Raw genomic sequence first — 24297 nt, 5'->3', positions numbered from 1 at the left:
TGATTGTAAACTTTGTTGTGCAGGGCCCCGTTCCACAAGGCGATCATACTGTAGAGTAACGACAGTCGTAAGTTTCTGTTAAAGTAACCGTATGTGAGTTACGATAACCTTAGCGCTACGATAACTTTGTGGAACGGACGCCTGAATTCTAAAGGTGGGCGGTTGTAAGGTATTTAATTAATATGTGTCAACGTTTTACGTGTTTGAAGTATTATTCTGTTAAAGTCAATTGGTTTGTGCCGTGCATTGTGTAGGTGTCTGCCTTTTCATACACGACAGTGAAATTCTTTAAAAAAGTTATAAATGGCAAGTAATAAATAAAATACTAAACGAGCTCCTGTGTAATACCAATTTTATGAAACTCGTGAATAGTTGTGGTATCTGACTCGCTTTCGCTCGTCAAATACCAGAACGATTCACTTGTTTCATAAAATTGGTATTACACGGGAGCTCGTTTAGTATTCTATATTTCTATACACATAACAGCGAGGTCCACACAGCACGAACAGTTAATCCAGCACAAGCCGACAAAGTGGGATAAGGGGAGACAACTGCTATTGTCACCATGTACACATTCAACCATGTCGCCTTGACCTCATTTCTGACATTACGTGAAGTTACTTGAAAGTAAACAATTGTCGACAGCGAATCTGGCGAAAACAACATGTGCGAAACAGGAAGCGGTAGAAAATGTCGCTTGTCCCAATCCTTCCACGGAAGCCAAACTACTACATATCACTCAACTTTTCAAGACACTGGAATACCGATAATGCATGGATGACTTATAAGTTCTCCTCCAAGACGAAGAAGAAATGTGATTTCCAAGCAACGCTTAAATGCAATACGAATACGCATGAGTTATGGACAGATATTATATAAGCCGTTTAACGCCGCAAGTATTTTCAAATGAACGTTGGGTTATTCTGGATGGTGTCATGTCAGACTGAAGGTGTTTAAAAACTCGGTTAATTGTTGAAATTGTTTCGTAATACCAAGTCAACAGATGACACTTTCTTTTACCTGGGGAAGAAACTGACACGACCGGGTAATGGCTGAACATTTGTTGACCTGTAGCTGCCATCCATTTCTAAAGGCTCATCCCTGCGCAATAACACGCTCGCATTGAGTAGCGCAGTATAGTAACACAATCGGATTTAGTAGCACAAAGATGAAATACGTTTGCAATCTCAGTGCCTATCATGTTACCAAGACAGAAGAAAATAATTCCATCCTCTTCATTAACGTAAGTAGTATTCATCATATATGCATTATTCACTTAATAACATTAGCGGGTGGTCTAATGTCGCTATGGATTGTCTCCCTTTGGGATGCCAGGATCTGGTGATCGTGGGTTCGATTGTCAACTTCTCCCCGATTGTATTTATAGGATTCTCACCACCATACCCATGCTCTTAGACGTGCACAACTGTGGGATTTCCTCCCACATAAAGCTGACATTATTACAGTATATTAAAGTGCTAAAACACCCGTGAAGATCCGGGCTAAATAGGTCTTCAGCAACTCATGCTTGCCATGAAAGGTGGTAAGAGGCGACTAACGGGATAAAGTGGTCAGACTCACTAACTTGGTTGATGCATGTGCATCGTATCCCAATTGTGTGGATCGATGCTCATAGTGTCAATCCCTGGATTGTCTGCTTCGGACTCGATTGTTTACAGACCCGCGTCATATAGCTAGAATATTGATGATTGCGGCGTTAAACAACAAACAAAACAAAAAACTTGCTAAAAGCATAAAAAAATAGAAACAAAATATGCCTTTCAATCCAAGAAATTCCAGTTTGTATTTACTACCCTTGTGTTAATAATTTACCAATCATTAAAGCAATTGTGTCCAATTGTGTCCCTTTAGTCTACATTTTCCCTTATCTCGTCATATCGGGAAATATGTGCGTTTCAGGATTTTATGCTGTGCCATGAGAAGGTAGACCGAAGCGATGCAGGTCTCAGACGTTTAGTACTTTGGTGAAACCCACCAGCACGGGTATGGTGCTGACAAACCTTGATACAATCAGGGACCGACTCCGTGGTCTAGTGGTAGAGCGTCCGCCCGGAGAGCGGAAGGTCCGGGGTTCGATCCCCGGCCACGTCATACCAAAAGACGTTAAAAGATGGTACTTGTTGTTACACTGTCTGGCGCTCGGCATTAAGGGGCTAAAACAAGAACTGGTCAGCTCGGAGTCAGTATACTGTGTATTCATGATAAACTGCGGCATGGTATCTCAGTCGGCTAGCACTATAAATCGGCATCAGTCCGGACTTGTACAAGCAGCCACACACACGCGTGCATGCACGTCGCTATATAAGGACAATAATCTTGGACGCGACGTTGAACCCAATTTCACCCCACCTCAAACTATCAGAGAGAATATGGGTTTCGAACACACCCTCATTGGCTTCTGGTATATCAAAGGGACACAACTCTGGAAAGTGAATTGCGACAGGCTGCACTGCCAGCACAGCTGGCCGCTTGTAAGCCAGCGAATGAGGGATGGCGCTGAGGCGCTAAAAGTCACAGTTAGTTAATCTTTTCTTTTTGACCGTTTTCTCCAATTTGCTAGACGACAGAACAACATCACTAAAAACATGTATCACAGCGGGATTCGAACCCGCGAAACACGGAGCTGATGCTGATAAATGGTGTCTTTCGTCGCGGTGGCTTGGGATCAATAATTAACTATTTATATGTTACAAACACCAAAGCTAATAGATAATCCGTTTATGGGTGGGCCTATTTGTGTTTTAGTCAGGGTCCTACTCTATTAATTGAACGCCCTTTTGATTTGGTACCTTTTCTTTGCAAGAAAATATCAGGGCTATCAGGGCTATCGTCGATTATAATAAGCCCGTCGATATGGGCAAGTAACATTTAGGTTGTATGGTCAAGTTGGTCCTAGATGGATTGTAGACTTGCCTCGGGACAATTATGTTTCTTAACGCCAAGCAGAGACACACACGTGCTAAAGGCACAGGGAACACATTTAACATTCACAGAAGCGTCTTTGTGCCAGATGTAAAATATGTTTTATTACCCACGTGGTGAAGATACAGGTGGTAAGATACTAAATCCGTACGTCACATGTGTGTCGTACAAAGTTGACCTCGTTTTATTCGTTTAGATTGGATAACCGTGACCTCTGTCATACTGGGACTACTTTTTTCATTCATAAAAAATCGCGAGACGTCATTCATTTTACAACTACAAGGCAGAACTGAAGGACTCTCACTAAAGCGAGAGACATTTAAACTTTATTAAACCAAACAAGATCGTCACTACGAGCTACTGCAGACATTATAAAATCGAGCCATATCCATACGCAATGTCTCAAGAATGAGTGAGTGAGGTTTTACGCCGCTTTTAGCAATATTCCAGCAATATCACGGCGGGGGACACCAGAAATTGGCTTCACACATTGTACCCACATCGGGAATCGAACCCGGATCTTCGGCGTGACGAGCGAATGCTTTAACCACTAGGCTACCCGACCGCCCCTACAATGTCTCAAAATGCATCGAGGGTCCCGATGAGCGTGACGCACCCGACCACTTTCGCGACTATCAATTTGATTTAACGTAAAAGGTTAGGCGTGATGAAATGATGTCAGTTTAAACTATCTAGACGGATATATAGACTTACGTTTGATGCCCCGGTTGTTTCATCCGAAAGTGTTTGTTCATGAATGAAAATATACGACTGCACGAACAGATCACTAAAAGTGAACAGTTCCGATACAAAGCATTCGAAAACTCGGTAGAAGTGTGCCTGACTTCTTATTATGTGACCCAAAACCTCCTAAATGTGAACAATAGCATTCCCTATCACTAGCGTAAAACGGTGTGGGGAGATCAAGGTTGCCATTTCTTATTCCCGTGGTGACCTTGCCCTTCGTTCGAAGCAGGCATTGACATGCAAGCAGACTTGAGTTTGTTGATTTTCACATCTTCAGTATAGGGTGGTATATAGTTAACATGAATGTCTTTCGCGAACACTCTGATTTCCCACGTCCAATATGGTACGGACAGGATATAAATATATATTCAGCCGATAGATCAAGGAAACCGAACAATTTTGATTGCACAGCCGCAACCAAGCTAGTGGGAGTGACCGATTGTTTGTCCGATATTAAAAGCGTGGCGCTAAGGTGACTTTTAAAATTTTGTTTTAGGTGTTCTGCGTAATAACAACAATAAGCTTGAATTATCATAAGTTGAAGGAATTCTTCAAAAAGGATCTTGAGCGTCGGTGCTGTTATGTTTGCAAACACAACAGCACGAGCATGTTGTTAATGCGTTTGCACGGAAATGTCAACAAAGCCCATATTTGGGCATATATCAATATTCACGCGCAACCCGATTTTGCAACCGGTTTCAGTTGGTCTGTCAAACGAAATTTGTTATGTATTTCCACATAAATATATATTTAACGTGGGTAATAAATAAAATGCCACACACATTCTCGTAAGTTACCATTTTTACGAAACTTGTGAACTTTCTATGATATTTGACCTCGCTTTCGCTCGGTCAGATAGCATAGAAAGTACACTCGTTACGTTAAAGTGGTATCTAGCGAGAATGAGTGTAGTATACTCTATTTATCTCCTACACTGTAGATATCGCTGCAATGAAATTGCATCACAATGCTTTGCAGACCATTGTGAAATTGTTACCATGACGTCACAATCAAATGACATACTAATGGCTCTGCTACTGAAGCTGTTAGTAGTACTTTTTACACTTATGACACTGCTTATTACTGTTGGAAGAATGGTGTCGTTGATAAAATACTCGTTCATGTTAAACTGCGGCATGGTATCTCAGTGAGCTAGCATTGTAAATCGGCATCAGTCCGGACTAGTACAACCAGCCACACACACACACACACACACACACACACACACACGTGCATGCACGTCGCTATATAAGTGCAATAATCTTGGACGCGACCTAATTTCACCACACCTATTATATATTTGTGTATGCTAAAAGTTTACTGAAAGAACGAGTGTTTTATTTCAAATTTATTAAAGCGAAAGAAGCGGAATGATTATGTTCAAAACTCTTTAGAATCAAAACAGCACATTCAAGCGAAACTCAAAGGTTGCAAAATAAACACCAATCAAAATAATAACTTTGTGCAAAGTCCAACAAAAAATTAAAATACACTCTTCAAAAAAAAAGAAGAAACGCATAGGTAGATTTTTAGTACATTTATTGTACCTAATAAAGTCGATATATTTAATTTAATATCATAGCTACAAATATGAAATTTTGGAGCTCGAAAGTCACATGTCGTTGTACAAAGGCTTTGAAAACTGTTCATTGGCATGTCACATAAGGCCATAAGGTGGCGCTGAACTCCCCCGGGCAGCAATCGCGGCTCTGCATCGAGTATACGAATTCTGTCCTGTGGAATTCTGCGCCATTCTGCTTGTAACGCGTTGGCCAGTTGTGGGAGTGTCTGCGGCGTGTTCTAACGTTGACGTACACGTCGATCGAGTCCATCAAAGAGGTGTTCCATTGGGTTGAGATCTGGAGATCTCGACGGCAAAACGTTGATGTTGGCATCATGCAGGTCGTCTATCGTGACACGATACAGTTCCCTCTGGCAGTCATTGATTGGAAGAAGGTGAGGTTGAAGAATTTGATTGTAGCGATTTGCTCTCAAATTCCCCTGAACCACACACACACACACACACACACACACACACACACACCACGACACTACAGCCACCGAAATTGTCGAATTCACATACACAGTGTGGGGCAAAACGCTCATATCGACGACGATAAACACGTTGTCTTCCATCTCGTCGGTGAAGAAGAAATCGTGATTCATCGCTAAACCACACTCGTTTCCAGTTTCTCAAATCCAAGGCTGTAAGGTATGGCACCGACGCAAGCGTCGCTGTCGATGGATCTGTTGCAAAACAGGGACGATAACTGTTCTTCTGGGTCGGATTCCAGCCCCGCGAAGATGGTTCCCGACAGTCTGGTCCGATATCCTCCTCAAACCAGGGATGCACCCTGCAGTCTCCGTCGCTGTGGCATTGCGATGACGTAGCTGGAACAGTCGAATGAAGCGATTCTGTGCAGGGGTGGTAACTCTTGGTCGGTTGTTTCTCGGACGGTTTTCAGTGGAATTGAACTGTGTGTATCGGTCCCAAAGGCGGCAAATGGTGCTGTGGTGGACGTTGAAGTGGCGTACAACAGAAGACTGCGATTCCCCTCTTTGGACACGCCCTATGGCGATGTTCCGATCGGCAGCGCTGAGTCTCGGCATTTTCGAACTTGAAAAATATTGACAATTGAATGACAAATTATTGGCTTATACTTGCCTTTTTATAGCCACTACCACTAGTTACGAATCCCATAACTTGCACGTGCATTTTGCTTTACTGTTTTCCTCCATGACAACATGGGCTGGGTTGAATTGAATATTATAAGGTTCAGGGACTGTGAGACCGGCTACCACAGGAAAAAATGATGAATCTCAAGCGGGTTTTCGCAAAGGTAACAGCTCTGTTGATAAGGTTTTTTCTCTCCAGTCTGTTATTGAACTTTATCTTATCTTATCTTATTGTATGCATGTTTTATAGACTTTTCAAAAGCATTTGACTTGGTGAATAGGGCAAAATAGTGGGATATTTTAAGGCTAAAAGGGGTCAGTAGTAAGCTGTTAAAATCAGTCAAGTCTCTGTATGCATAAAGTGTTAAAGTCTATAAGTGTTAAAACACGTGTCAAGTTTAATAATAATTGCCCACTGGGTTACGTCAAGGGTATATCTTAAGCCCTCTTCTATTTTCCATTGTTGTCAATGAATTATGAACTCGAAGCATGTGGCGTACCAGGAATTCAACTTCACCTAAACGTGTACAGCAATTTCTTCTTTCGTTTGCTGAGGATGTTGTGTTTATTTAAGATACAGTTTTTGGTTTACAGAAGAGACTTGATGTCCTCTGGGGCTCGTTAGCCATGGTCACAAAGGTTATAGTTTTCAAAAGAGGCGGAAGACTGTCGAAGTGACCAATCCCATGGAAAACATTGTTTGCAGTCTAGACAAGTATTATTGGGTATACTTTCGTATTAAGATCATTGTCACTGTTTCATCCGTTACATTTTGACTTGTTCTTTAAGGTTTTTTACACCAAAGTGTGTCCCATTTTATTACCCGGTGCAGACATTTAGGGACGGAATGTTGTCAAGCAAATAGAACTTGAATAGTTTGATAGACATTACTTAGAAGTTGACGGATGACAAAGTAGACACTATTATGGATAACGACTTCTTTAAGTACTGTAAAGTCGACCTTTCGGTATAGATCCTTATACCATTGTAAAGCAAACAGAACTTGAATTGTTTGATAGGCATTACTTAGAAGTTGACGGATGACAAAGTAGACACTATTATGGATAACAACTTCTTTAAGTTCTGTAAAGTCGACGTTTCGCTATAGATTGCCATTGCCAAGCAAATAGAATTTGTACATTTAGCAGCTTGTAAACAATTTTTAAGACATAACCCCTCTGTGTGAGCGTATGTTGTGCGAGGCAAATGTTAAAGATATACATTATATATTTACACCCTCAAAAGGTCTATTAAACATTAGTGTAAAATATTTAAAACGCCGAGTGATCGTTATGTCAAGAAATGTTATAATAAGCATTTAAAAATTGAAAGTAATGGTTTTAAAAGCTGGGCGTCTGGGATAAAGCATGCATTGCTCGTCCACTGATGCGGATTTGTTTCGCAAGAGCAGATGGTTCGGAATGAAAAGTTATTTTTAGATGACTTTTTATATTGGCTCAACGTTTCGTATCAACCAGAATGGTATTCTACATTTATAAAAGGCACCAAAACATTTGGATTCTCGTTGTAAAAAGGTATTTTCGGTGTTGAACCGCACAGTCAACTATTTGCTAAACTCTTGCTTAGCTTAAATCTGCTTCTCATAAACTACGAATAGAACTTGGCGGGTATACCGGAGAAGCCAGAAAGGAGATATGATGTAATATCTGTCAACGCCATATATAAAAGATGAATATCAATTCTTACTTATGTGTAATAGCATCACGCATTGCGACGTAAGAACATTCCTTTAAGATTTTATGAAAATCCAACAATCCAAAAATTGAATATGCTTATGCTATCATCAAATGCAACCATCTTAAAACGTTTATCCTTGTATGTACCATGTTATTGTGAGACAGTCTTTATTAAAATATACTTTCTCACTCTGTACTTCTTAATGTGTAACATGGGCCTATGTTACTGTTGAACAAATACTACTTCACTGGGCCGGTCGGGTAGCCTAGAGGTTAAAGCGTTCGTTCGTCACGCCGAAGACGTGGGTTCTATTCCCGACATGGGTACAATGTGTGAAACCCATTTCTGGTGTCCCCCGCCATGATATTGTTGGAATATTGCGGCGTAAAAGCATACTCAAACACTCACTACTACTACACTGAAAGAAACATGCAATGAACTTGATTTCACTTAATGCGACCCGTTAAGATCCGGGGTAGAATAGGTCTTCAGCAACCGATGCTAGCCGTAAAAGGCGACTATGCTTGTCGTAAGAGGTGACTATCGGGATCGGGTGGTCAGGCTCGCTGACTTGGTTGATGCATGTCATCGTATCCCAATTGCGTAGATAGTTTGCTCATGATGTCAATCACTGGAATGTCTAATCCAGACTCGATTTATTTGCAGACTGCCGTCATATAGCTGGAATATTGATGAGTGTGGCGTGAAACAACAAACAAACAAACAAACAAAACTCAACTTAATGCATTTTATTCGGATTTACAGTTAGACGTTATCATGTTGAAATTATATAAAATCGTATAAGATATTTCAACCTGTATAAGATAAAATGTGTACTCTCAACTTTGTCCTTGTGCAGCACATGAACACTACATTGCTCTGGTACAGTGCAGTTGTATCATGTATCGAGACACCCCGACTACTTAGTTTAATGTATGACTGAGATATAAGGCAAACAACAAAAAGGAAATGATGCCACTTTAAAGATGCCAGTCTTTATTATCGCCACAAAAAAAAAAATATTTGAAAAAATCCCCACGTCATATGAATGAGTGAGTGTGGTTTTACGCCGCTTTTAGACATATTCCAGCAATATCACGGCGGGGGACACCAAAAATGGGCTTCACACATTTTACCCATATCGGGAATCGAACCTGGGTCCTCGGCGTGCCAGCGAACCCTTTAACCAATAGGCTACCTCACCGCCCCACGTCATATGAAACAGACAGTGTTATCCATGCCAAACAACTAACATCGTATATGTACAAAACATGTACAAAATATTCTTCCCTCATCATTTTTGTTTACAACAGAAAAATATAAAAAGTTCTACCTCCATATTCTTTAAATTTAAATTGAAGTATGATTAACATATACTTTAAATCTTTATTTTGTTCTTATTTTTACTACCTTTATTGACAATAAAAAATCACGATTAGCACAATCCCTTACATACCAACGTGGTTAAGGGTTACTGGGATGGTAAAAATGTCTTTATACTTTAAATCGACATATCTCACCAGTTAGCGGCAACCTAGTTTATATTTGAATGCATAAAGTCAGAACGTGCTGCTACTCCCCTTTCACAGGAGGCAAATCGATTAAATTTTTCCACGGATCAGATCGGGGAAAACCCGATCCATGTAAAAACATACCAACGGACCACTTATTTTAGTTCGTAATAACCGTAGTTCGTTATAAGCATATATACAGCATATATGCAACAAATGGCCGGGACTAAAAAATAAGTTTGTTATATCGGTCAGTTCGTGATAAGCGTGTTCGTTATAAACGTATTTTACTGTATATGCAATCGATATTTAATGACTAATAAATACATATATTATCTTAACAAAACAAATAATTAAAGCGATGAAGCCCAAGAGTGCCAGAGTTTTGGAAATATTATAACTGTGTTTCTGAAGTTAATATATGATCTAGATTACATTATCCATACTGTGTACGAAATCTTTGAGCGCTCAGCTGAAGCATGCTGCCTAGCTGAAGGGGCTGTATCAAAAGTGCAACTTGCTTCTTCTTTTCTGATACAAGTTTGATACGGCGATATAAGGTTTTCTGAGTTCAATGGTCCTGGACTTATCTACAGTTCACAAGGACAAAACCTTTACTATTTGTCAGTTATTGGACCACTTTTCTGACAAATGACGAATCATATTTTGAGATGCCCTCAGCGACCAGCCCTTCCCACAAGCAGGTGTTCAAGCGCGCACGCGGCCCCTTGATTGACACTTTATAGTTCCTATATGATAATTATGAATATTAGACAACATGTTTGAACAATTGTAGGAGTTTTAAATAACGTTCTTTTCAATGCCGAGTGAATTTTAATGATCTTGTTTGAGCTTTTTTGTATATATGCATATGTAAAAGTCAATAAATAGCGGCCGAATATCGTTTTTTCTAATTCCGCATCTTAAATTATATGCTTGCTGTTATTTTATTCTTTAGCGAAAGTCGATAAAATGTTATATCGACGTGTCTTCGTGGTGCCTGCAAAATCTGTAAACGTGGTCAAAGATTGGTACTGTCATAGCGACTGATTTACAACATCCATTGTCTGAAGAACATTTGATTGCAAAGGCTCATTACCCTGGAGCCATGACATCTATATGCCTTGAAACACTTAATTGCTGTTATTTATTAGATGCTAATCCTATTTGTTAATCCCCATTTTTGTGTACATCGACCGTCTGCCATCCTGAACAGGATGTGCAAGTATGTCACTGATAATTTACTGTTTACATTTATATTTATTACTTACTAAATGTTAGGTGACCTTGGCTATTTAAGCCTTGGTCCAGAGAGATTGAGGAGGAGAGAAGGAGAAAAAAAGGTCTTACCCTTAGCCTAGCTAGGGTTAGGCTGGGTGCTCCGGGGTACCAAGACAACAACCACAACCACTATGTGCTGACCTGGCACATAGTGTCTTTTGTATGTATATATCTACATGTATTAAGTAAAACTGTATATACCGCAGGCCATCGTCTCCAAGTTGTCACTTCCGACTGAGAATCATACATCGGCCTCTTGCATATAAGAGTATGCAAATTGTTCATTAATCAACGTCAGACCGACACGCGTTGTTAATTTGGTGGACCTATCGGGTATGACAGACTTCTTAGTCTGTCCTTTCCTGTACCTCTTTGCAGCATGGCACATGGTTCACAAAACTGTAGGAAGTGACTATCTCTTATTAAAAGGATATACTACCTTCCTGGAGGCCAATCACCAAGAACGAAGAAATGGCCTTTAACAAGATTGAAGAAAGAACAAGAACCTCTCCGATCAAGAACAAGTTCTCCGATCCCAAACCTATCCTGCTCGAATATCTTAGCAACACTGCTAAGACTTTCCCTTCAAGATGTCGTTCCTGCACATGACCTAAGAAAAGAAGTATACACGCCTATCCCACAGAGACCCGACCACAGCCATCTTCATGCAGACCCTGCACAATACAGAAACCGCCTCACGGGCACCTACAAGAAGGACACTGTGTACAAGATATCTCATTGGGACTTACTAATTTGTGTTTACTTACATGGACTCAATCAAGGATAATATATTATTTGACTGTTGAAAAGTGCCACCAGGTATGTTTAATCAAAGCCAGTATAATAATGCCAAAATGTGTCTTTCCAAAATTCAGTTTTGTATGTGTGCAATATACTCCAAATTACATCTTTAGTCAAGCTAAATCTTTGAAGTTATTGTGTAGGGAATCTTTGGAAATGTCTCCAGGCCACGCCAGAAATATAGTTGCAGCTAGGGCCCAGACAAACCTAAGCTGTAGGGTTATCGAGTCACACCTCTAAGCTCGACTCGTAATTTCAAAAATCTAAACGACAAAATTTATCATTTGTTACAAGTAATTAATGTGCACAGTTTGGTACAAAACTGAATGTATTGTCTAGGACTTTGAATTCAGATTAGGGATATTCTTGGGTGAGCCACCCCTACACATATGTTTATTGTATGTCAGTTTTAAGTAATTAACAGCACAGCAGTATTCAGCATTTCAGAGTTTTGATGTCGGAATTAAGGATGTTATTTTTTTTCTTGGGCATCGCACCCAAAATATCTGGGCAAGCTCCGTCAAAGACACGGGAAGAGCACCCATTGTACTTAAAAGGGCAATAGTACCCACAAGTACCGTTTGAGTCACGCGGTAAAGCTAGACTCCTGGTTTCAAATTTCTTTATGCGAAATATTTGCTGAGATGTTTAATTTGTGCTTTTTATGACATTACTCATTATCTTTATTCGGTACTGAGTCGCACCGCCAAACTAGACTCTTGATTTCAAAGAACCTTCAGTGATACATTTATTGAATCTGTGCAAAGCGGTAATTACCTTGTAGTGAAATTACACATTACAAAGATCACTTGGTTAGTTTTCAAACTGGCACTAATTCAAATTGGCTAGATGATCACTTTCATACCGCCATTGCATAGATATATTTGTTGCATAAGGATTTCATGTAACTGATTTTGTTCATATTTGCATGGTCGTTTTCGTTGGTGAAAAAGTTCACACATATCAATTTTGACTCATGTAAGCTTGGGGTCCAAGCTTCACGTAACGGAGGGAAGTTGTCATAGCGACTGATTTACGACATCCATTGTCTGAAGAACATTTAATTGCAAAGGCTCATTACCCTGGAGCCATGACATCTATATGCCTTGAAACACTTAATTGCTGTTATTTATTAGATGCTAATCCTATTTGTTAATCCCCATTTTTGTGTACATCGACCGTCTGCCATCCTGAACATTAATCAACGTCAGACCGACACGCGTTGTTAGTACTCCTAGCTCTTGCCTCGAAAAATTGCGGAGGCTCGTCACAAACTGTGCATTTCGGAAGGTATAATGTATGATATATATGTAATTGTACATTTATTAAATAAATATGTGGGCCCTCGAATATTATTTAACATAACATTTTTGTGAAATGACGTCATAGCCACCAATCGTGAAGTCATAGCATTCTGGAGTGACGTCATGTCTGTTTCACGACCGTGAGAGTTCACGTAGATGGAGAGTGATTCAGAAAATGATTAATAAATGTTGCCTCTTACAAAGTCAATACACATTCTGTATCTGCAATTTCCTTGTTTTGTTGAGTAACGATGTCCCGAAACAGTTAGTGCTGTCGGTCCTTAATGAAATTTCCGTGCTTCGAATACTCAATAGAATCAGCAAATCTGAAACCACATAATATTTGTCTCCTACATGAACTGGAATCGGATGATTTTGTTATAAGTTGTTTTGGGGGTTTTGATCTCGGAAATCGTACTTTTCACTGCGTGTGAATATTTCCCTTGGTAAGTATCTTTTCTGTTTCACTCACAAAACCTTTTAAAATATAAAACGTCAAGGCCGGAGAACAAGCAGTCTCGATCAACCGCCAAATAGATTCCACCAGGAGAAAAGGGCATAATAGATGAAAATTATATTTATAGTTTTGATCAATGATTATCAGGACGACGATTCGTTTTGAAGAATTGTGACCCTTAGGTGCGTCAGGATCCTATTACATTGGGTGCAACACTTCAGCCTTTCCTCTCACGTCAAGTTAACACGCAGTGATACAACTAAAATACTGTTCAATACACATACACTCACTCACTTATGCCACAACAGAGGTTGCTAAAGGTCACGTGTCACCCATAATTCTCCGCGAGTTATTATAGTATCAGCGAACAAGCTGATATAATATATGTAATAATGTACAAAACGTCGGTCCTTTGTTACCGACGACCGCCCCCCCCCCCCCCCACAAACACACACACACAATATGAATTATTATTACAAAAAAATGAAATATGTGCATAAATTAAATAAAATAAATAATAGTTAGATACTTCAAGATAAATATATTGAGAAAAAAACGTTCATTTTCCAATTTAAATAATGAAGATAGAAATTATTCGTTTTATACAGCTTTTAAAAAAAATATTAATCAAGACGCCTACGAATACATTATGTGAACGTCAGTCTCAACTAATCAGTTAGGCGGCGGAAAGTTTATGCCCCGGTGGTAATGGGCTACCTTAAGCCTCTTCAAATGGCTACACCTGTGCACGTTATTAATGGAACGAGGAGCACCTTCCTCGTCAATCTCTTTTTTTGTGTGTCAAACAATACATAATGGAGAACTACCTAACCGTATCCGTGAATGTTTAAATATTCATTTCTTTATCCGTCAGCGATTGGGACACTCCCCGGTTGCATGGGACCAGCAGATGGTTTCATGGAGCTTTCACAGACGTAATGATGTCACCGACTTGACATTCTAGTAAATTGTCCAGGTCAAGTTGACACGTGAAGGTCAAGGTCATTGTGTTGTTGGGTCATCAAGTTTTTCGTGTGAAGCTAAGGCCCTGAAATATGAAAGTATTTTTTAATGAGCTACCATTAGGCAATGATTTTTGGGGCTTGATTATTACAAGTGATAACCAATCCCAGTTCCTAACATTGGAACACGGGTTAATGTGAGTTAACAATTCTATATAAATGCAAACATGCACACGTAATGATCAAGGATGACATTCATTCGGGAATACATTACATGTTGAGAGGCTCAATGAGGTTAAGAGGAGGCTTTAGTTTGTTTTGGATAAAGGGTATTCAGGGCGCGTATTCAGGGCGCTAGCACTAGCACAGAAGTGCAAATCTTAACACGCACAATACAGCCTTCATGTCGCACACGTTCACAGGTACTACACCTGTATCATTACGTGCTGCATTGGTCTCTGTGACAGTACAGCGTTGGTTTGAAAGATACAATAGAAATATCTGTCAATTATTTTTTTCAGTAGCCTTTGTTGTGTGCTTCTACTAATTTCGAAACACCTTTAATGTTTTGAGTCATCCTTTAAGTCATCTTCCAATAGTTCAAACAGTATGACGTTTGAGTTGAATGAAAAGGAAAGAGTCTGAATTGTAATTGCGTACAGTCAAAATGTCGGCCATTTTTAAATTCAAGAAATTTAAGAAATGACAAGAAAATGGGACCAATGGCTTTCTTGCGCCTTGTAGTACAGACGGTTGAATGAGCAAAAACATGTCTAACTTGTAAAGGTAACCAGGAAAAGTACAAAAATATAGTCGAACATGTCGGCCATTTTGAAATCCAAAATGGTTGCCAAAATGGCCGACAAGAAAAATGGGACTAACTGATTTTTTGAACCTCAGGTATAATATAGAGAGTTGAATGAGCACAAACATGTCTATCTTGACTAAAAGGAAAAGGTGCAAAATGTCCCTACGTTATCTGTCGGGGTCTGTTGTACATTAGGACCGTGCCCCAGGCTAAGATTCATTGGCCGCTCTACATTTATTATGTTTTCAGGGTTGTCCTCCTACATTTTAAAATTGTTTCAGTGTTTTTCTTATCATAAAAGATATTACAGGCAATACCTCGCCGCCTCGGTTGCAGCTGCTGTGCTAGAAACGCGACAAATACTCTTTAAAATGAACGATTTTGGTATCGGACGAATTCATATGCAATTTTTGAACGTCAGCTGAACTAGTTGTGGTTTTATCAGTTTCCGCTTGATAAATGTAGTTTTTAAAATATGTTTCATGGACAAAGGGGTTGAGTCACAGGGCACTATGCAATGTTTACTCAATTAATTATATTTTTTGCAAGATATTTAGTAAAAATGTTATGCTTCTGACGTGTGAAAATACAGAGAAATACATTGTGATTTAAATAAGGTCACGTGTTACTATAGGTCTTCCAGTCTTTTGGTATCACTCAATGACTATCTTTAATTCATCGTATAGTTCTTTTCTTTTCTGATAGAGTATTTTTCATGTGCATTAATCTAATGCAATCGACGTGAACTGTTACGATGGTGGAAGATGTCTTACAGGTGAGCTACGTCATTGGCCACGTTTCGACAGGTGCGCGTCGTAACAACCTTTAATGGAAAAATTACTCTTAATGTAAAAATATTTTACATTTAGGGTTGCGGGATAACTCTTGTTACAACCTTTAATGAAAAAATTACTCTAAATGTAAAAATATTTTACATTTAGGGTTGCGGGTTAACTCTTGTTACAACCTTTAATGTAAAAATTACTCTAAATGTAAAATAGTCTTAAATAGGGTTAGCTATCTAAATTTTGACCAATCAGAGGACTCCATTCCGTTGGTACTGTAATAAAATATGCTTTGTGTGCAAAAATATACCTAAATATCCCTTTTAACGAAATCGAACAACTAAATTTCGACCAATCAGATGCCTCAGTTATATTGCCATGATGGTAAGAAAACCTATTCGGTTGAGTTGTGAAATACATTGTATCTAAATACCAAATTTGAACAAAATATCTGAATATGGATTAATCAGCTCTGCAGATGCCCTTTCCGTTTCCATGGAAGCAAGATAGTAACGTTCATAAAGTCATATTGTATAGTGTCCCTAGATACACCCTTGTACCAAGATGTTTCAAAATCGTGAGTTTTGACCCATAAAAAAACCCGTGTAAATAACGACCAGGTTGTCGTTGTTGAGAGGTTGTTGGAATATGAAGGGTCAGTGGACTCACACAAGTTCCATGGCTCTACTTTTTGTTGTTCTTGAGAAAAAGCCACAGTTGAAGGAAGAATATATTCCATTACGAATAATTAATCTTCACTTTATTCAGTACTTGTAGGCCACGGGCTTTTTTGTACAAACGCAATACAATTAAGGTGCAAACAGTATAAAATACAATACATTCCTTTGCATTTTAAAAAAAAGCAGCTGTAACATAATTGCGTATGATCAAAGTCGGAGTACTTGTGTTCTTACAGCATTGGCGTAAAACAAGTACTTTTCTGTATTCATATTGATAATGGGGTCTTGCGATGACAGTAGTGTATTAAACTTCAGAATATTTGGAAGGATGTAAATACTTTGCCTCAGCCGAAAACAAGTCAATGTGGTCCTGAATTTATTTACAGTTATACCACTCAAATAGTTCTTACATGAAATGGATGTTTTAAATTGTGCATAAGAAATAATTTAGTGGCTTTCGCATAGATCACTATGCCAAACCTGAAAAAAAGTTTAACCGCTGTCGTAACATATTTAAAAATGCGGTTTTATTACCACATGATTGAAAATACCAGTCATCACCAAATCATAATCTGAAAATAACAGCTTTAAGTTTCGTTACCCAATTTACGTGGCCTTGTTCATCGTACAACCGCAACTTGTTGGAACATTTTTTGGGGTAAGCTAGATTCCTGCATATTATAAAGAGACAGCCAATATTTGACACATTTCAAAACAGCGAGCGACTGAATAGAACATCTGCCAGACTCGGTTCTATTTCACTGAACCCCCAAATTTCTGCCCCGTATAGAAGTATTGGTGTTATCTTTGTATCAAAACATTGAAAGTAAAAGTGAGACGAGTATGGGTTCAAGGTATGTATACTAATTAACAGGACAATGAACACCTTTCTTGCCTGAATTGCAATATTATTTAAGCATTCGACCACAGTAATCTATTGCTAAAATACAAGACAAGATAACTGTATCCAGTAACTACTTCATACGCATTTCCATCATAAAACCATTTTGTTCATAACGTGATAAACCTATTGTTGAAAAACAACTATTTTTGTTTTCGATAGATTGACTGGCATTTCCCATTTACAACAGTCATCATGCAAGATATTCAACTTAATTTGTATGTTGTTGACAATATTGCCAAACACAATAAGGTCTTCCGCAAATAGAAGTAGAAAAATATATATAAATTCCGGATTTAACTTAACACCAAAACGACAATTTTGTTCCATTTCAGTAACCAATTCGTTTATAACAAAAACTGAAACAAAAAGGGACAAAGCATACACCCTTGCCTCACACTCATGAAGCAACAAATATACCAGATACCCTGTTGTTTGAACAAACACACGCCTTTACATTACTGTAGATGGATTGTAACATTTTACCCATTTTAGAACTCAAACCATGTGTGTAGAATGTCTTAGATGTGGCCAAGGCCAGCTGATGTACTATGTTTCTTAGGACTGATGCTTTCAAAAAGTTCGGATCTGGTGATTGGGGATTCTAATCAGTTGTCAGTTCTTTACATGTCACTATGTTTTCCACCTCACCACGGTTATCCTGAATACCCATTGGTTCAGAATTCAGCGACGAGAAATACTCCCCCCCCCTCCCCCCAGTCTTGTATATCAATAGGGATGGGTCGTTGCGGTCGTCCAGACACACGCTTTATGATGTCCCAGTCTACCGCTTCTGCATTTTCTAGGTCACTCCTTTCACATTGTGCAAACTGGTCCTTCTTGGTTTCCACACAGTTTTCTGTATTTATTGAAAACGTTGTGATGCTTAATAAGGTATGAGTTATTTTTAGCTTATTCTGAACACATTTAAATAATAGCACCGTTCATGTTTTTTTTACAGAGACATTCATCATCATCGGGGAACATGTCACTCGATGCTAAACCATACTATATCACACTACACCCTAAATGCCCAATAGGGGGCACGGGTGGCCCAGTCGTCTAAGGCACCACGATACGCTGTGGTTGCGTCCCTTGGGCACGCCAGCAAACCTTTGATTGTGGGTTCGAATCCCGGTTCGCCCCGATTATGTAGCTAGGTTTGTCAGCACCATACCCGTGCTCGTGGGTGTTACCGAATACTTTTAAAAGCGGCGTTAAACCTAACTCACTCACTCACTCACTCACTCACTCACTCACTCACTCACTCACTCACTGAAAGCCCAATACAGTCACCGATTTGATAGTCAGTTCCAAATCTTCCATCCACAATATGTATGTTCAGAATTGTACACATTTCCAAAAGAGTTTTTTCCAAAGTTAGTTCATCATTCATCACATGAATATTTTTCCATCTCAAATTGTGTAAAAAAATTTACTAAGTAAATATTACTTTCAACATGGTGAAAAACATCGTTCTCCACATAGTCCCGCGTCACACCGGTTCTACTGTTCACGTACAATGGACCCGTGAAGATCCGGGGTAGAATAGGTCTTCAGCAACCCATTCTTGTCGTAAGAGGCGACTAACGGCATCGGCTGGTCAGACTCGCGGACTTGGATCCTGCATGTCATCATATCCCAAATGCGTGGATCGATACTCACGGCGTCGACTACTGGATTGTCTGGTCCAGACTCGATTAATTACAGACCGCCGTCATATAATTGGAATATTGCTGAGTGCGGCGTTAAACAACAAACAAACAAACAAACAAACGAACAAACAAATAACAAAAGTAAACAGCTGGGTACTCTTCCAGTGTACTCAATAAAAAAACAGCAAAATCTCTTCCCATTTTGTCTATCTTTGTTATGATACCAGGTCGATCTCTCCGGCTGGATATATGTAAACAAAGCATAATGTAGCTCTACTAAAACCAAACATACTTTTATCCAACAGAATAGTAATAACATGTTCTCTGTATCGAACAACAATAACATATCTTACCAGTGAATATTTTATCAAAAGTATCCCTCCCGAATACCTTCCTAACTTGGGCCTTTTTGTGGCTGGTAAACAAAAGAGTTTATATTCTGGAAAAATGTCACTAAAGTAATTTTCTATTGACTATGTTTCATATAAAGCAACAATTTTCAGATACAAAAGAAACAAAGCCAATGTCGGACAGTTTGTTGGTTAAATCTTCTATATTCCTTGCAATGTAAGATATGTTTTTGCATAACCTTCGACCTTGACGGCAGCACCCGCTCCTGATCTACAGTTGACGATGTTCCACTTGAGTCGTGATCTGCGACTGGAGCCGACAACTGATGCTCATCACCTTCCAAGAGAAGAAGCTGGCATGTCCTCAATAACGAGCCTGCCATTCTTATAATAGTCCCTCTTGTTCTCAGATCTGAGCAAAGTCAGTTTCTCACGCTGTCGCTTATTACGAATAACTGCAAGAAACCGAGCAAAAAACAATAAAAATCGTGAAAATAGCAAAAATTATCCTATATTTCCAATCAAACTTTGTTTATAAGAATATTTTACATTAAGGGTCGATATTTACGATATTAACCCTTAATGTAAAAAATTACATTAAGAGTAATTTTTACATTAAGGGTTGTAGCAGCGCGTTTCTTTTATCCTTGATCACTAACCATGACATGTCACTCCCGGTGAGTCAATCCAAGAGTACCTCACTGAGTTGGAGGGTGGCTTTTATTACTATTTTGGAAATGTTAATGAAAATTTCAATGTTAATATAACGACACAACCATTTCCATAAAAAAATATATGCTAAAATCGGGTTCATTGTAGGTTTCCGACTCATAGAAATAAACTCGAGGAAACACGCCCATCGCATCGCGTGTTAATTTGCAAAAGGTTACGATAACAGTTAGTGAAATATCAAAATATGGAAAAACAGACTCCATGTCCCTTATGGGCCACCGTACTTGTCTGACTGGAAAAATAACCTCTTCTATTTTTCTGACTTTAGAAACATACTGAAGTGTCATAGGGTATCACTTGCTATATCCACCCCTTGCTACACCAAAGAAACACACTAAACTGTTATAGAGTATACCTTGCTTAATCCACCCCTCTGTTACAGCCAAGAAACACACTAAACTGTTATAGAGTATACCTTGCTTAATCCACCCCTCTGTTACACCCAAGAAACATACTAAACTGGTATAGATAATACCTTCCTATATTCTCCCCTTTGTAACACCCAAGAAACACACTAAACTACCATTGAGTATCACTTGCTATATCCACCCCTTGCTACACCCAGGAAACACACTAAACTGTTATAGAGAATACCTTACTATATCCACCCCTTGCTACATCAAAGAAACACACTAAACTGTTATAGAGTATACCTTGCTATATCCTCCCCTTAGTAACACCCAAGAAACACACTAAACTGTTATAGAGTATACCTTGCTATATCCTCCCCTTAGTAACACCCAAGAAACACACTAAACTGTTATAGAGTATACCTTGCTATATCCTCCCCTTAGTAACACTCAAGAAACACACTTAACTGTTATAGAGTATACCTTGCTATATCCTCCCCTTAGTAACACCCAAGAAACACACTAAACTGTTATAGAGAATACCTTGCTATATCCTCCCCTTTGTAACACCCACGAAACACACTAAACTGATATAGAGTATACCTTGCTATATCCACCTCTCTGTCTCACTGAAGAACTAAAGTAATGTGCCATAGAACACACCTTACCATATTCTTCTCTCTGTCTGACAAATTAAACACACTTATGTGTCATGGAATATATATGCTGTTATATTAACCTCTCTGTCTGACTGTAGAAACAGACTAATGTGTCTTGGAATATATGTTGCTAAATCCACCTCTCTGTCTGACAAATTAAACACACTTATGTGTCATGGAATATATATTGCTATATCCACCTCTCTGTCTGACTGAAGAAACACACTAATGTGGCATGGAATATATGTTGCTATATCCACCTCTCTGTCTGACTGAAGAAACACACTTCTGTGTCTTGGAATATATATGTTGCTATATCCAATTCTTTGCCTGCCTAAAGAAACATACTCATGTGTCATGAAGTAAAGCTTGCTATATCCACCTCTCTGTCTGACTGAAGAAACATACCGTGTCGTGGGGTATAGACTGCTGTATCCAATCTCTGTCTGACTGAAGAAACATACTGTGTCGTGGGGTATAGCTTACTATATCCACCTCTCTGTCTGACTGAAGAAACATACTGTGACGTGGGGTATAGCTTGCTATATCCACCTTTCTGTCTGATTGAAGAAACAAACTAATGTGTCACGGAATATATATGTTGCTGTATCCACCTCTCTGTCTGACTGAAGAAACACATTTATGTGTCATGGAATATATATGTTGCTATATCCACTTCTCTGTCTGACTGAAGAAACACACTAATGTGTCATGGAATATATAATGTTATATCCGCCTCTCTGTCTGACTGAAGAAACACACTATTGTGTCTTTGAATAAATATGTTGCTATATCAACCTCACTGTCTGACTGAAGAAACACTCTAATGTGTCATGGAATACATATTGCTATATCCACCTCTCTGTCTGACTGAAGAAACACATTAATGTGTCATGGAATATATATGTTGCCATATCCCCTTCTCTGTCTGACTGAAGAAACACACTAATGTGTCATGGAATATATAATGTTATATCCGCCTCTCTGTCTGACTGAAGAAACACACTATTGTGTCTTTGAATAAATATGTTGCTATATCAACCTCACTGTCTGACTGAAGAAACACTTTAATGTGTCATGGAATACATATTGCTATATCCACCTCTCTGTCTGACTGAAGAAACACATTAATGTGTCATGGAATATATATGTTGCCATATCCCCTTCTCTGTCTGACTGAGGAGACACCCTAATGTGTCATGGAATATATGTTGCTATATCCACCTCTCTGTCTGACACACTAATATGTCATGGAATACATATTGCTATATCCACCTCTCTGTCTGACTGAAGAAACATACTGTGTCGTGGGGTATAGCTTACTATATCCACCTCTCTGTCTGACTGAAGAAACATACTGTGACGTGGGGTATAGCTTGCTATATCCACCTTTCTGTCTGTCTGAAGAAACATACTGTGCCATGGGGTGTAGCTTGCTTTATCCACCTCTCTGTCTGACTGAAGAAACATACTGTGTCATGGGGTATAGCTTGCTATATCCACATCTCTGTCTGACTGAAGAAACATACTGTGTCATGGGGTATAGCTTGCTATATCCACCTTTCTGTCTGTCTGAAGAAACATACTGTGCCATGGGGTATAGCTTGCTTTATCCACCTCTCTGTCTGACTGAAGAAACATACTGTGTCATGGGGTATAGCTTGCTATATCCACATCTCTGTCTGACTGAAGAAACATACTGTGTCATGGGGTATAGCTTGCTTTATCCACCTCTCTGTCTGACTGAAGAAACATACTGTGTCATGGGGTATAGCTTGCTTTATCCACCTCTCTGTCTGTCTGAAGAAACATACTGTGTCGTGGGGTATACCTTGCTTTATCCACCTTTCTGTCTGACTGAATAAACATACTGTGTCATGGGGTGTATCTTGCTTTATCCACCTCTCTGTCTGACTGAAGAAACATACTGTGTCATGGGGTATAGCTTGCTTTATCCACCTCTCTGTCTGACTATATAAACATACTGTGTCATGGTGTGTATCTTGCTTTATCCACTTCTCTGTCTGACTGAAGAAACATACTGTGTCATGGGGTATAGCTTGCTTTATCCACCTCTCTGTCTGACTGAAGAAACATACTGTGTCATGGGGTATAGCTTGCTTTATCCACCTTTCTGTCTGACTGAATAAACATACTGTGTCATGGGGTGTATCTTGCTTTATCCACCTCTCTGTCTGACTGAAGAAACATACTGTGTCATGGGGTGTAGCTTGCTTTATCCACCTCTCTGTCTGACTGAAGAAACATACTGTGTCATGGGGTGTAGCTTGCTTTATCCACCTTTCTGTCTGACTGAAGAAACATACTGTGTCATGGGGTGTATCTTGCTTTATCCACCTCTCTGTCTGACTGAAGAAACATACTGTGTCATGGGGTGTATCTTGCTTTATCAACCTCTCTGTCTGACTGAAGAAACATACTGTGTCATGGGGTGTAGCTTGCTTTATCCACCTCTCTGTCTGACTGAAGAAACATACTGTGTCATGGGGTGTATCTTGCTTTATCCACCTCTCTGTCTGACTGAAGAAACATACTGTGTCATGGGGTGTATCTTGCTTTATCCACCTTTCTGTCTGACTGAAGAAACATACTGTGTCATGGGGTATAGCTTGCTTTATCCACCTCTCTGTCTGACTGAATAAACATACTGTGTCATGGGGTGTATCTTGCTTTATCCACCTTTCTGTCTGACTGAAGAAACATACTGTGTCATGGGGTGTAGCTTGCTTTATCCACCTCTCTGTCTGACTGAAGAAACATACTGTGTCATGGGGTATAGCTTGCTATATCCACCTTTCTGTCTGACTGAAGAAACATACTGTGTCATGGAGTATAGCTTGCTTTATCCACCTCTCTGTCTGACTGAAGAAACATACTGTGTCATGGGGTATAGCTTGCTTTATCCACCTCTCTGTCTGTCTGAAGAAACATACTGTGTCGTGGGGTATAGCTTACTATATCCACCTCTCTGTCTGA

The 24297-nt window shown here is 39.3% G+C and overlaps 1 protein-coding gene across 1 annotated transcript in view; it reads left to right on the top strand.

Moving 5' to 3' along the window:
* The first annotated feature begins 649 nt into the window (after nt 1–649).
* The window catches only part of LOC139448533 (kelch-like protein 9), a 75492-nt gene continuing 51844 nt past the window's right edge, over nt 650–24297 (top strand). The window contains exon 1 of the mRNA XM_071230089.1: nt 650–1243. Coding sequence (XP_071086190.1) covers nt 1200–1243 — 44 coding nt within the window. The 5' untranslated portion in view covers nt 650–1199. The remainder of the gene's footprint in view (nt 1244–24297) is intronic.

Source organism: Haliotis cracherodii, unplaced genomic scaffold (assembly GCF_022045235.1).
Source record: "Haliotis cracherodii isolate W230 unplaced genomic scaffold, xgHalCrac1.p SCAF_7, whole genome shotgun sequence".
In the NCBI taxonomy this organism is placed as follows: domain Eukaryota; kingdom Metazoa; phylum Mollusca; class Gastropoda; order Lepetellida; family Haliotidae; genus Haliotis; species Haliotis cracherodii.
The sequence above is the reverse complement of the archived record's forward strand: the minus strand, read 5'-3'. Positions and strand labels throughout refer to the sequence as shown.